Genomic DNA, 14,995 nt, shown 5'->3' on the forward strand with positions numbered 1-14,995 from the left:
GTGGAAATCCATGCAGTACTGAATCTTTTTGGCTGCAAAAACTAACTACAAAATATGTTATTTTGGCAATTTCTTTATTTATTTCAATGATCTGATTTGTTTTGTGTTAATTCACCAAGCACCAAACATATAATGCACGTTGGAAACCCATTGGTAAAGTCGTAGGGCAATGCAATTCCCAATACAATGCAAATAATTGGAGAGTCACAATTGTTGGTTTTAAGTTTTGCATTTTTTGCAAAAAGAAATAAAAAAAAAATCCTGATTTCTTCATTCTACTCATGTTTTTTCCTACATCATTATGCAAATTGACCCTTTTGGTAATTCAAGACATTTATTTAAAAGGTTAAAGAACCACCTATCCTTAAATTGGTCCAAATATTTACAAGCAAAGTCCATTGGATGAAGAAAATGAGACTGAAACAGTTGACGAAACACCAGGGATGAAGCTGCAGATCCTGACGCTGAAATCATTCACCCTGTTAAAATACATAAGCACATTGAGTTGAAATACTTTCATCTTGAATTCTTAAAACACAGTAATACTATGAAACATCCATCCATTTTCGTTAACTCAGCCAGGAGATGTTTATGTACCTTTTTTGAATCAGAAAATACGAGATTCTTCACCAAATTAGCATAAACTTTTACTTACACGGGTAGTTTTTTTTTCCAATATAAGAAACTTTATTCTAAGTAAGTCAACTGGAATCCATTATTTTCAGTGTTATCAAAATAAAAGTACAATTTAGCTAACTTCACTACAATTGTTTTGAGTGGTAATAATTCCGGTTTTTCATGAACGCAGCAAAGCCGATCTCTGATTGGACAACGCAAGAAGAAAATGACCCATCCCCCTCCGCTTGGAAATCCCCAAACAGCGTGTTCGACGCATACGCCGCAGTCTCCAATCCGATTCAAAACATTTTGCCTTTTGCTAAATCTTTCCAGACTCCTGAAGAGTAAAAGTGTCTTTTTTCCCGGTGCATCTGCTGACCAACAAAGGTACAAACTATTATCTCATAAAACGTTTCGAGAACCGCGTGCTTAGCGAACAAAGTTTAGCTAGCTACCGGGACTGCAAAACGTCGGCGGAACGTCGTTAGCTTGTTTAGTTAGCTAAGTTTCCCAGCTAACAATAAATCACTGTTTATTTGTTTGTTGTAGCGTATTTCAGCAAATATTGTCAGAATATTTGTTTGAAACTAAATTACTTCAGTATTCGTTAGTTATTTTCCACGTTAGAATGATTGAAAAAAAAAATCATGCTAACTTCACTCGCGAATTTTAGGCCTCTTTCTAAAAAAAGCAGGTTAGTGGAATATGTTTTGATTTTGGCGAACATTATATGCGTTTAACACCCTGTTATAAGAATGATGCGCACAATTGGATTAAATGAAATAGACATTTTAATATAGCTTTCACTTGGATGTGAGGCCTTTACGTGTATCAGGACTCTGATTTAGTTGATTATGTTGATTAAAGCCCGGTGTGTTTTGAGCTGGGAAACCGAAAGCAAGGTACTTCAGTCGGTGGACTGAACCATTACAAAAAGGGGGGTGTCTGTAAAGGGTTCGTAGACTTTTTTTTTTTTTTAAGAATATAACTTGTTTAATCACGAACGTATCTTTTAATTCACTAATAGTTATGTTATTTCAAATGAAAGTGAAAGATATTTCTCTTTACATTGACTTAATTCCTAAAGCTTCTCACCCACCCCCCTCCTCAGTTGAACCGTCCTCTCCCTTCTGAGCTGGGAAATGGATCCTGTGTCTGACGTGCCGGGGAGCCAGGATTCTTTTCAGGAATTATGGCAGAATGTGTAAGTTACTTTAAGTTTACTTCATTTGTTTCTTCTTAAGAATGCACAAATATGTATATTAATTGATATTTTTTTAATAGTTGTCCTCCTCCTTTGGGAAATGATCCTACTGGGTCATGGCTGCCACCTGGAGAAATGTTGCCCTTTGTAAGTATGACTGTTTGACACATAAACTGAACCTTTTTCAGTGATGCGCGTTCTTGATTGTGCTTTTTTACCTCATGATAATCAATAGTGCATGTCTACTATCTGAAGTTGAAGCCTTAAGCTGGTGAATCTTGCTCCAGGGTGATACTTCCGTGATTTGAAAGGACTGTTAAAGCCGAATTAGTCTAAGTTTGACCTGGTTTAACTTTCAACAAGCATTCATTGAATGCACGTTTTTGTACACAGAACCCCAAAAGGGTCATAGAAACTTTTGGGATTTGAAAGCAGAAGTCTAAAACGCTCATATAAATGGGATTGTGACTTTTCATTCATTTCTAAACATGTTTTTTTTTAATTATTATTATTTTAATTGCTGACAGGGAGAAGACCTCAGCGGTACGTTTGATGACAATCTTTTCAATATACCGCTGGAGCACATTGCCATCACCGACGTGAACCCCCCGCCCACCACGGTCCCAGTTACGACAGACTATCCGGGCGATTACCAGCTTGCTCTTCGTTTTCAAAAGTCTGGCACAGCAAAGTCGGTCACGTCGACTGTAAGTTTGTGAAAGTCACTCTTTTTATTTAGTTTTCATGAAAGACTAGTTTTCTTCTGGTTCATTTCTTAATGTTCTTAAAACTGAAAGCATATTATTTTTTTTAATTTGTGTTCGATTTGCCTTTAAAACCTATTAGACAGAGGGGAATCGTATAAAAATGACTTGTAGTGCAACCTAACATGATAGATTTTTAGCCTTTTGTCTGAGGAAAAATATAAAAAATTGCCTCCAACTTTAGACTGGGAGTGAGCTAAAAGTTTTTTATTTTAAAAGTTAAGTCTATATACATTTTGAAACGATTATTTTCTAAATTTCTTTAAAAAGTCTTACCTCGCGGCCGCGTTCTCATTCATTCATTCCCTCTTGGCATTCATCTGGGGGTCATTCAGACGATTTGGCGTATCTCAAGTTCTGCCTTTGCTCTAAGAGCCAATGACGCTTACTTTTCCACAGTGACTCAACGCTTTGAGTCGTATGGTTGGTCGTATTAGTTAAGGCTAGGGTGGTCTGTGCTGGAATGGCCCGCCTCCTGCTCCTGCTGCTCGTCTGCGTGGGGAGAGGCGCAGCCTTCTCATGAAGCACAGCTCTGACATGACGGGACATGTTCCTACACTCACTTTCTATGGGCTGGAAGGGGTTAATGAAGGTTAAAGCTTTAATTTAGAACTAGAAAATATGAAGGGGCAAATATTTTTAAGTTAATATATAGTTTGAGTGAATTTAAGTTTTTTGTTTTATTTTTATCGGTTACTGTTGTTTTTCCTGGAGTGAATCCGACCAATCACAGCTGGGGTGAGTGCGTTTTTTTTTTAAGTAACACTTGTGGTTTTCTGTGTTTCCTCTAGTTTTCTGAAACTCTGAACAAGCTATACTGCCAGCTGGCGAAGACGAGCCCAGTCGAAATCCGGGTGAGCAGAGAGCCCCCGAAGGGGGCCGTCCTCCGAGCCACGGCCGTTTACAAAAAGACGGAGCACGTGGCGGACGTGGTGAGGAGGTGTCCGCACCACCAAAATGAGGACTGTAAGAAAACCGGATTTGAAAGATTTCTGATGAACAGACTTGAAGTTTTTGTTTGTTCTACATCTCCTGTTATTTATTTTTATTTTTATTTTTTTAGCGGTGGAGCACCGGAGCCACCTCATCCGGATGGAGGGCAGCCAGCTGGCCCAGTATTTCGAAGACCCTTTCACTAAACGGCAAAGTGTTACGGTCCCCTATGAGCCCCCCCAGGTAAGGCTGCCCCAACCTTTAAATAAATAGTTTTTCTTAAGTGAACTAATAATTTGCCCTGGCTTTTCTGCTTCAGCCGGGCTCTGAGATGACCACCATCCTGCTCAGCTATATGTGCAACAGCTCGTGCATGGGGGGGATGAACCGCAGACCCATCCTCACCATCCTCACGCTAGAAACCGAGTAAGATTAGTCGCTCTGGAACCAAATATGGTTAAAGTCCCACTCCGATCTACTTTTGGATCTTTTTTGTTGTTCTTAGTGGTATTTTTTAATCTGATTATGACGAAACCTGTCGTTTTGTGGGACACAAATCACCTCTGACTTGTAGGCGGGATCATTGGCGTGGAGCAAAACCCCTCCCCCCTCGTTATTTAGAGCTGGGAGCAGGAAACTCATGACTTACCCACCATATTATCTTTTTCATTTTTTTTTTGTCTGCTCCTGATTCATAAAAAATCAAGAAATTAAATTTATAAGCTTAATTGTTATTTCCATCATAAAAATGTTAAACGCACAATTTTCATCAGCGTGCGTCTTTAAAATAGGCGAAGCTGCAGTTTGTGAAGTTAAAAGTTCCTAAATGAATTCTCTGGTGTCAGCTGTGTTTCTTGTTCAGAGGTTAATTTTTGTGTTCTTCTTTTCCCAGATCAGCCTTGAAAAGTCTCCATCTGCTCTTTTCAATCTCTTACAGGGGGATGGTTCTGGGCCGCAGGTGTTTTGAGGTGAGGGTTTGTGCTTGTCCGGGGCGGGACCGCAAAACGGAGGAAGAAAACCGGCAAAAGTCAACACAGCCTAAAAAGAGGAGTACGTTGTGGATTTGCTTTTGAGTTTTAAAGATGGTTTTCGTGTCTTTGTTTTTGCTAACTTGTTTTGTTCACAGAAATGACACCGAACACCTCCTCGGCTAAAAAAACAAAATCACACTCAAGTGGTGAAGAAGAGGACAAAGAAGTGTTCCATCTGCGGGTAAATGGAGGATAAAAAAACAAAGGTGATGGTGGAAGAAACGATTTCAGCTTGAATGACATCTTTCTGTCGTAGGTTGTTGGGAGGGAACGCTATGAGATGCTGAAAAAAATCAATGATGGCCTTGAACTCCTCGACAAAGAAGGGTAAGGAGTCAGAGGAAAACATTGTTTTTGAGTGTTTATTTAAATGTTGACCATTTTCTATTAAAGTATTTGAGATCCCACTTTCTTAAAGCCCCCTAGTGGATATTTGGTGTACTGATTTGGCTCCAGTCACTGTTGTTTTTCAGTTGGCCTCAAACAGGAAGTTGGTGTCTGTGACATGTAAAACATGAACTCTGACGGGCTGTCACCCGTCGAGCTCGACCAGGTGGACGCCAAGGTGCTGACACACCTGCTGCATCGCCGCACATTCAAGCGGCCACTTCCAATGAAACATCTATGCAAATGTGGAGCAGAATTTCAGACTTCTACACTCGTTTGCATAGACTTTTCATTGAAAGTGGCTGCTTGAATGTCTGCTGATGCAGCAGGTGTGTCAGCACCTTGTGTTGGGGGTGTTGCACTGAGCACGTGCAGAGGACAACATGAAAATCTAGAGCAAAATGTGGAACCATTTCACTTTTATTTATAATACAGAGGAAGAGTGTAGAGTCTACAGGAAAATAATTCCATATAGATGTTGATGCTTTTGAAATCGATGAAGATCTGAGGCTTAATCAGATTGGGTTGTTTTCTTTTAAATTTTTAATTTTTTCCTGCAAATTGTTTTAATAAATACACACATATTTGGGTTATTGTGAGTTGTAGTTATTGGAGTATTGTGAGTTCGGTTTCTCTTGGACTCATAATAGATCAGCCGGTGATGTTTATGCAATTCCATGGAAATTCCTTCTCTGTTCATCAGCAGCGCTGTAAAGCAAGAAGTTAGTAAACAAGTCATGTTTGAGTGGAACCTTGTTGGGTTTTTTTGTTTTTGTGACACGGAAGTGATTTGAATTTACAACAGCTGAGTCCTGTCGTAGCCTCAACACATGCAGAAGGCTGTTCCAGTGCTTATGGTCGATTCTGGGCTGATATTCTCTGTAGAAATACTTTTGATGACTTTAACATGTTTTTATTTTCTTCTTTCAGAAACAAAGTTCCCACCAAGATCCCGTCCAGCGGAAAAAAGCTACTTCACAAGACGGACAGTGAATAAAAAATGAAATGCATGGAATATTTTTTTTTTTCTTTATTACAAAAATGTGTCTCTGTTTTCATTCAATTCTTGATATATTATTTTGAAATGTTAAAATGAAAATTGCTTTAAGTTTTTCAAAACGATTCACTGCCATTTTGTAAAAAAAAAAGAAGAAAAAAAACTGTAAAACTAACTGTTGGGCCTTTGGGATCTATTTTCATAACCGTAATGAATCATTGATTCTCGTGAATTTACACTTTTTATTTTCTTAGAGCTCATTTGTAACCACTCATTTGGATTCACATCATGATTTTGTTTGCAAAGCGAGGGTTTTGTTTAGGGGGGGTTGGCTGGATCACCCGCCCAAAATGTCCTTTTGTTTTTTGTAGTTTTATACAACAGAATCTGATAAACCGGTCCGTGTCCAGACGAGTGGGGAGAAGCTCAATAACATTGAGTTTGTTCTTAGAATAAGTAGCAGCACTTTGCTTCATTGGACCAATGTTTTAGTTCAACACTGATCACATTTAGAGGCATTTTTGTTTTCCAGTATCTTTATATTTTATTATAAGCTCGGGTCTCACATATATCTATATATATTTTTGTTTTTTGTAATGAGAATACATTTGTTTTTTGTACCAAATTCCATTTTAAATAAAGCTTTTCTGCTTACAAGTTTGTCTTTATTTTTTTTATCTTTATTTGCAAAATGTTAAACAGAAAAAAAATCTAAAAAGAGAAATCTATTTTTTTTTTTTTTTTTTTTTTTTATACCAAATTGCTTTTTAAATACCGCTCTTCTGTTCCCTAGTTTTTGTGGTTATGTCTGAATTCCCACCCTAATCCCAACTACTAAAAAAAACTATACAGTGCTCTGGATTTTAAAAGACTATTATGCTCAGTACTTTTCTTCGTTTCTAAACGCTGGATATGACATCACCAATTTCACGAAGTAAAAATCTAATCGATATGAACATTTTACGTTATCTGACTCCAGTGTTCTAATGATGAAAATGTGGATGATTTATTAAAAAAAAAAAAATCTTAACACTTTTTTTTTTTGCAACATCTGTTTGACTGCAATGCATTGTGGTCTATTTTTAGTGAGTATCATTATATATTAAGTCTATGGTATCATTGCACATTTTTCGCAAAGAGTTCTAGGAAATTTCTAAAGCACCCAATTTTGGAATTGATGTGGACATTTAGATAATTTTTTTTTTACTTTATTGGTAAATTGTTAAACAGAAAAATACAAAAACACAACAAAACACTTTAATATGCATCATATGAACTCAGTAGCTTTTAAAATAACACAAATGTGTGACTACTTTTTTGATAAAACCAAAGCTCAGAGGTTTATGTTTAATTTAAGATGTGAAGACAGAAAAAAAGGTTAAAATTGTGAATGTTTTTGCGTCTGTTCTGTCCAAAAACCCCAAAAGAACAATTTCCCATTCAAGTGAGTCCGTGCGTTATTGTGCTGACACGGACTTGTGTGCTTTGCATGTCCGGTTTTGTGGGTTTTAAAAGATACCTGTGTTTGTTCAGTTTTTTTAGATTGAAAGGAGCTTTTTAGTTTTAAGCAAATCTGCTGTCATTTAGGGGATGATTTGTGTAATATCTTCTACGTCAGCAGGATTCAGGATCTGGGAGTATTTAAAAAAACAGACGAGCAGATGAGTCGGCATTTATTTAGCCTTTAAAGACCGCAGGTGTCAGTTGGGAGTTTTTCTCTATCGAGTTCCAGCAACACTTTCCTGTATGTTTGTGGGAATACACACTACCAAAAATGGGAACGCTACCTTGGGGCAAAGTCTGTATTTTTGTTTGTTTGGGTGAGTTTTTAATTTTGTTCTATATTTTTTAGTCTGGTTCATCTTTTCTAATATTTACAAAACCAACAATATTAACCCTTTTGTTAAGTGACCATAAAAGAACTTTCTATCAAGAATCAGTGTCATTTACAGTAAATTTTCTACAAATGTTTGATTTTCTTTAGTTTATAGTACAGATCGTCGAGTTCAGCTTATATTTTTTGTAAACATGATTCATAAAATGCAAAAAGAATCAATTTGGACATATTTTTACATGTTGTGAGACTCATTTTTTCCATTGTTAATAAAGCAAACGTGTAAAAATGTATAAAAATTAAAATATCTAATTCAGTTTGCTTATGTATCTGAAATGTTCCAGGTATTCAAAGATATGTTAATGTTAAAGAGTCAACAAGCCAATGCAAAACAGAACCATTTTATTGATAACTATTAGGGGGCAGAACACCTAAAAATCTGTCATTCTTTGTGAAAAGAATTAAACGTTTTTTCATCCTTGGAGGCAAAAAATATTCAAAAGTTTTAGAAGATGAAAAGAATCTTTTCATGACAAAAAGTCGACTGTCAGAATTTCAAATTCCAGTTCATCATCGGGTTTAACTGATGATTTTCATAATGAAATGTAATATGGCTGGAGGAGCTGGATATTCTTCCAAAAACAAAGCAGTTTTTTATTGTTTTATTATCAGCAATAAATGTTGAATTACATATGAATAAATATAAATTCAACAATCCATTTTATTAATGAAAGTAGATGGTAGATGGTGTGTACTTCTCCAGTGCCCAAAGTAAATCACATTGCAAAAACTTTAGTAATTCCACCTCAAAATTGTACTTAAAAACTTTAAAAGAACAATTAAATTGTTCTTAATTAATTGGTTTACAAATTATGTGATTTGAAAATGCAATAATTTTATAAACTGATTTGAAAATCTATTTACTTTTGCAACTATATTTTCTTAAAGTAGAACTAATTCATGGAAATCATTGATTTGATCAGAAAACTGTTTATTTTGTGTTTTCAAGCTCACTTTTCTGTTTAATAACCCTACATTTATCAGTCATGTTACCCACTTGACTGTATATGAGAACTGGAGTGAGTGAGTGTGACATCACCAATAGAAACTCCAACCACATGAAGTCAATTCAGTTGCCATGTTGGAGCCAGACGACGTCAGTAAGCAGCAATTGGTACGAGTCAGTCTAGGTTGTTGTTTCTATGGGAACCACTCTCATCAATCAGGAGGGGGCTTGTTGGAAGGCCACACCCCCTAAAACGTGTAATAAAGAAAAAATTTGATAAAGAAATTAGGGTTAGCAAGAACATGTAAAAAAAAAATAAAAGGTAGCAGAGCAAGAATGGTTATTCAGACAATTGACTGACATGGCGCAATGAGTAACAATTGTTTATTCTTCCATTAAAGTCTATGGGGTTTTGGTGTAGTGGAACCAGCAGGTACTTCCTGTTTGTGCTGATTTTCTTTGGTAAATAAACAAATCTCAATATAAAGCTGGATTTGCCACAATTTTTTTAAATTCATGTGAACCTCATGAACGGCGACCATCCTCAGGGACAGAAAATATGAAGAGGAGCGGCCTCTGTGACTCTCTACAGTAACAGAGACATATAAAGAGGAGCGGCCCCGGCGACCCTCCATAAGAAAAAAACACATGAAGAGGAGTTTCCCCGGTGACTCTTCACAGCAACAGACAAATGAAGAGGAGTGGCCTTAGTGACCCTGCACAAAAACAGACACTTGAAGAGGAGCGGCCCCAGTGACACTCCACAGAAACACACATGAAGAGGAGCGGCCTAAGTTAAACTCCACAGGAACAGGCACATGAAGAGGAGCGGCCTCAGTTACTCTCCACAGGAACAGGCACATGAAGAGGAGCAGCCCCGGGGACACATCACAGGAACTAACACATGAAGAGGAGCGGCCTCAGTTACCCTCCACAGGAACAGGCACATGAAGAGGAGCGGCCTCAGTGACACTCCACAGGAACAGACACATGAGGAGGAGCGGCCCTGGTGACACTCCACAAGAGCAGACACATGAAGAAGAGCGGCCCTGGTGACACTCCACAAGAACAGACACATGAGGAGGAGCGGCCCTGGTGACACTCCACAAGAGCAGACACATGAGGAGGAGCGGCCCGGGTGACACTCCACAAGAGCAGACACATGAGGAGGAGCGGCCCGGGTGACACTCTACAGAAACACACATGAAGAGGAGCGGCCTCGGTGACACTCCACAGGAACAGTAAACTTTAAGGATGACCTTGGCAATCCCCTTCGGATAGGCCGGACGTGGAATGGCGTAGAATGAACATGACTGTGGGAAAACCCATCTGACGTATCATGGCACGGCGTGGACTGCAGTGGCAGAAAACCCCCCACTGCAACATAACCTCTCCTGTGGGGTCCAAGGAGGTCAGTTCATCTGGTCTATAACTACCAGGAACAATGTGGGGTTCAGGCTCTTGCCATGGACTCTTCTTTGCACATGAATTCCAGTCAGAGGCTGACCGCTCTACCTCTGCACCATTAACGCCCATTCCAAACAGTAAACTAAAAAAGAAAAAACTGTTATCTGGAATGGTAAATAGTTAAATTAAAAATGATTACTGAGGTTCTGGAAGTAAATCTCAGTGTCATAGTTTTTTTTAGACCAATCCAAATGATTTACTTAAATCAGATAAATCCACAAAAGAAATTAAAACCTTGAAAAGGTTTTTCTTTAATAAATTGTTGATTTACAAATACATGTGTTTATTTTTTTCAGCTCTGATCCAGACATTCACAAGTTCAGAGAGACAATACTTCAATCATTCCAATCAATATCTTACCTGGAGTGAGGCCAGGAACTATTGCCAGGTATTTTTATGTTTATCTATTTATTTACCTCACTTTGGTAAGAACTTTACTCACAGTATTTTTTTTGTAAATATCTTTGCTTTAACAACATTGGTAAGTATTTGAAAAGCAGAAGTTGTAATATTTCTGTATTTATATTCATGTTTCTTGCTGGTTCTTGTTACTTGTGGCTCTGCCCTTTCAGGAGTTCCTACAGCTATTGATCTGCCTTCAATTAATCTCAAATTCTTTATTGTCTTCCCTAACTTTAATGAACTTCATTATCTCTTTCATTAAACCTGCAGATTTCCTCTTTTGTTGTCTTAATGCCTCTTGTCTGGAATTGCCTGAACATCTTTTAACCCCCCTGAGACTCTGATTATCAAATGATCTATTACAAAAGTGGTATTTTAATTATTACTATGCTGTTTTTAAACAAACAAAAAACATAGGACATAGTTAGGAGTCCATAGTTTCTGTAGAGAAGCAATAGTTCGTTAAAAATTCACCTGTGAGTTGTGGGCGGGGCTGTAAATGTGAGTAAGCCCGCCCTCTTTCTCCTCCCCATTGCTGAGAGCTCTCTGTTCACAAGGTGTCCCTCTAGTTTCAGGAGGACCAATGTCCAAAAGGCCTCAACCAGTACCAGAAGTCTCCCCATATTGTTGGAAAAAACATTATTTTAACTGGTGACCCTTTTTTTCTGTCGTAAGCTTTAAAAAAGTTTTTTTCTACAATTCTAAACACGTAGAGCACCATCAGTTGTCACACACCTCGTCGTGTGAAATTTGTTCTTTGCAATTTGACCCATCCCCTGTGGGAGTGGCGAACCTCAGATTTGAACTCACGACCTTCCAGACTCAGGGTGGACACTCTACCACAAGGTCACTGAGATGGGGCCAGGCTGAGTTGCATAATTTTTGCTTCTGGCCAATGATTTCAGGCGCTATCCTTTCTGCGGCCAAGTCGTTCTCGCTAGCCCCTCCCATCTCAACCTAACATTAGCGGTGCAATAGAAACAGTGAGCAATGCTCACTTGTTCTTCAAAAAAAATGGGCACCAGTACACTTTATTTTCCATTTTCAAACTCTCCAAAATCTACTAACACCTCAGCTGGATATTTCCATATCTCCAAAAGCAGTCCTCCACATCAACTGCCTCTCCAACCCTCTTCCTCTTCAACTCTCCTGCACCTCTTCCTTATTGGTATTTCAAATTTCCTGCTCCACAACAGTCACCTCTTCGATTCTTTTGTTCTCTAACATTCCTCTCGCTCATCTACTTCCCCCTTAACTTCCTGATGCACTTGTGGAACTTGTCAACAGATTTCCAGCTGTATCCTTAACCTCACCTCTTGCACAGCCTGCTATCTATCTTTAGTGCGTCGGTCACAATATAAGTGCCACTGCATGATGGGGAGGCCCCGACAGAATATTTTAGATTTCATGCCACCGCCTGATTTTTTTTGACAATTGTTCATGACTGTAGATGGCAGCAGTCAAGTGGCCATTGAAGATGACGCCTCTCCAAAATTGGGCAACAGCTGGGGGCCACAGGGGGGTGGCAGCCAGGTCGCTAGCCAGCAGCAGCTCTGATTGGACGATGTGTAAATGTCTCCAGATGGTGGCCGTCCATATAAATTGTTATTAGCATGCCCGGTAGCCCGAGGAGTATACAAAAAGTGGGCAATTCTGCACCACTGGTCATTCCCGACTCAGATTTTGAGCACACAGTCATTTTAAGACAACATGTTTCTCAAGGAAGCACAATGTTCAGTCTTATTCGTATTATTCTCAGTAACAAATGCAATTCGTCAATACACAGATCTCTGAGTCGCTGTGGTGCTATCAACACCACGATCCCAGCCAGCAAGGCCAAGTGGGGCCCACATGGTTCAAAAGTGGGCAGAGAATGTGGGCCCCAATCGGGTTTGTCTGCAGTTTCCTTGGTGGCCCCAAGTGTTTGCCCACTTGGGCTTCGCTGCCTAGGGACTGGAGACCTGGACAGCGACCCTGCTAGCTCTGCTGACTCCTGGATGGCAGCACTTGCTTGCTTTGCCGGACCCTGGGCAGCGGAACTCTCTACGCTGTCCACCGGGCGACTGCCTAGCATAGCCACCTAGGCCAATGTGGGCAGACACAGCTGGGGCCACCACGGAAACTGCGGACAAACCCAATTGGGGCCCACATTCTCTGCCCACTGTTAAACTATATGGGGCCCACTAGGCCCTGCTGGCTAGGATGAGTTCTGTGTAGCATCAATGCCGTCTCCCCATTTGGACCCACTGTGGTCCGGATCACCAGACTGATGCCTGGTCATCGCCAGGCCCCTGGCCCGTGTCAACAACCCTCATCGAATACCCACGATGATTTCTAACAATCGGATGGTGGCAGTGGTGGCCATTTTTCTATAGACCTACAACCAACGGAGGACAAGAAATTGCACCAGTGGTTAACGGCTCCATTTTATATGGAACCGCTCAAACGTTCAGTGCGGCCCGGTCCAGTCTGGTCTGGACCGCTCAGTGGAAACGAGACATTAGAAACCCTCCAATCTCTCAATTGTAGCACTACTGCTTTCATGCCACTGTGCAACCTGCATGTTAAAATCCAACTGCTGCTTCCAGATAACAAATGCTGCAGCACTGCCACCTGCTGATTTTACTGAAAAGCTTGCATTTAGGTTGGCATGTGGTGGCATTTTGGGATATGTAACTGTAGCCTAACTCTACCTCAAGAACCTTTAGTAAATCCATCTTTCCTCTTAGATGTTCAAACTATCATGAACTATTAAACTCACAAATTTCCCCTTTTTGTAACTTTTGCCTTATTTCTACCTTCTCCTTAAGTTGTGTTTCCCAGTACGCTCGTCTGTTCCAACCAGGCCTTTTCCAACTTATTCTGAGCCAAGCATTAATAAAAATATACTTTGAACTTCCTTGTTCCTCTTTCCTCTTTGCAAATGACACACAAATTATCCTCCAATATGTTGATGATCTATTTTTCTACATGCACCTCTCAAATATCCACATTTTCTCTTAACTCTTCCTTGTAAGACCAATAGCAGTTATTCTACACTCTGTTTATGTTGTGTGGCCACTCTCCCCTTACCTTACTTTGGACTTAGTGATTTCTTTTTGATGACAGAAACTACACACCTAATTCACTGATACTTTCCTGTTTCTTTTCTTATAAGTCCCTCTATGTTCTTGTTTCTTGTCAAATCTTTTACAAAATCTGCCATTATCTATCAATATGCACTCATGTCCTAAATGCCAAAAGCATCCATCACTTTTTCTTCACATCTTTTCCCTTCAAGAAAACGTCTGCACCAATCCTCCGCATTTCATTCCCAAATTTTAAGGCAAACAGGAAATGCAAAAATGTTGCAGTTCTCCAAATGACCACTAGAGGGAGACATGTTTCCGTCTAAATCAGGGATGGGAAACTCCAGGGCTGGAGGGCCGGTAGGTCTGCATGATTTCCATATATCCAAGCCCTACTCATGAATGATAACCTGGGTCAGGTGTGTCCAGCCAACTACAACATGCCAGGGCAGGTATGTTGAAAAACATGCAGGAATGCAACCATCGTGGCCTGGAGTTTCCCATTCCTGGTGGACATTAAACACCACTCCCTTTTCTGTGCTAAGAAGTCCCAGGTTTTTTAATCCAAACCCACAGATTATAAGCCTATACACACATTCATGAGGCCTCTTTCTCATTAATCCAAACATTGTATATTACTTGGTCCATGTTTTCTGCCCTGTAGTAAATTATAATTCCACTAGGGGGCAGTAGAAGAGCTTTCCTGCTCATTTCAAAATGGCTGCCTCCATGACATCTCAAAAACACTTCCCGGTGAGAAACATTTTAGGTCATTTTATAAACTTTAAATGAGAATAAGTCATCTATTGTTATTTATTTGTTTCAATGACTAGTTATAGTTTTGAAAGAATCCAAATATTGTTGACAATACATTATTTTAATAGAGTTACACCATATTAAAAATGTGCAGATCAAATTTGAGACACTAGGTAAAAAAGCTATTTTTTTACATTCATGTCTATATTTTTCCATCTTAAACTAACATTGTTGTAAAATTAAACTTATGAGATCACCCAATCTATTATAATTGACATTATATCTAATAGAAAAAATACATTGCAAATTTGTTTTTGTAAATTTCATTAAAAAGTCTAAAAAAAATCTTTATTTGAAAACGGTTTTAAATGGGAAAGCACTTATTGTAAACTTAAAATAATTATTAAATTAAACTGAATAAAATTGTAAATTGGAAAAAAATAAGATTGAAATTAATATTGAGAAATAAAAAAAAAACATAAAAAATGAAAATTTGAAAAGAGTTTTAAACTTGATAGTACAAAGTAT

At 38.9% G+C, this 14,995-nt stretch overlaps 2 protein-coding genes across 3 annotated transcripts in view; both read left to right on the top strand.

The window, feature by feature from the left end:
* The first annotated feature begins 844 nt into the window (after nt 1–844).
* Nucleotides 845–5,973, top strand: tp53 (tumor protein p53). 2 transcript variants are annotated; one of them, XM_036216717.1, is made up of 11 exons: nt 845–1,005; nt 1,730–1,822; nt 1,903–1,969; nt 2,350–2,529; nt 3,378–3,552; nt 3,650–3,762; nt 3,839–3,945; nt 4,412–4,569; nt 4,646–4,731; nt 4,807–4,877; nt 5,868–5,973. In XM_036216717.1, exons 2-11 carry the CDS (start codon nt 1,761–1,763, stop codon nt 5,932–5,934), a joined length of 1,086 nt encoding a protein of 361 aa, XP_036072610.1. In that variant the 5' UTR covers nt 845–1,005; nt 1,730–1,760; the 3' UTR covers nt 5,935–5,973. The 2 variants fall into 2 exon arrangements, with proteins under 2 accessions (XP_036072610.1, XP_024144256.1); XM_024288488.2 differs by having other exon boundaries at nt 4,457–4,569.
* Nucleotides 5,974–10,542: 4,569 nt separating this feature from the next.
* LOC112155702 (mucin-3A) overlaps nt 10,543–14,995 on the top strand; it is a 13,066-nt gene continuing 8,613 nt past the window's right edge. The window contains exon 1 of the mRNA XM_036216882.1: nt 10,543–10,629. The gene's annotated coding sequence lies outside the window, so the exon portion shown is untranslated. The remainder of the gene's footprint in view (nt 10,630–14,995) is intronic.

This window comes from Oryzias melastigma, linkage group LG18 (genome assembly GCF_002922805.2).
Source record: "Oryzias melastigma strain HK-1 linkage group LG18, ASM292280v2, whole genome shotgun sequence".
Taxonomy (NCBI): domain Eukaryota; kingdom Metazoa; phylum Chordata; class Actinopteri; order Beloniformes; family Adrianichthyidae; genus Oryzias; species Oryzias melastigma.

What these genes read in the sequence shown, in the direction of transcription:
- tp53 (XM_036216717.1), top strand. Translation starts at nt 1,761, where the DNA reads ATGGATCCTGTGTCTGACGTGCCGGGGAGCCAGGATTCTTTTCAGGAA. An exon ending in CTGGAGAAATGTTGCCCTTT is followed by an intron (nt 1,970 to 2,349) that starts GTAAGTATGACT and finishes AATTGCTGACAG; the next exon opens with GGAGAAGACCTCAGCGGTAC. An exon ending in CAAAGTCGGTCACGTCGACT is followed by an intron (nt 2,530 to 3,377) that starts GTAAGTTTGTGA and finishes TGTTTCCTCTAG; the next exon opens with TTTTCTGAAACTCTGAACAA.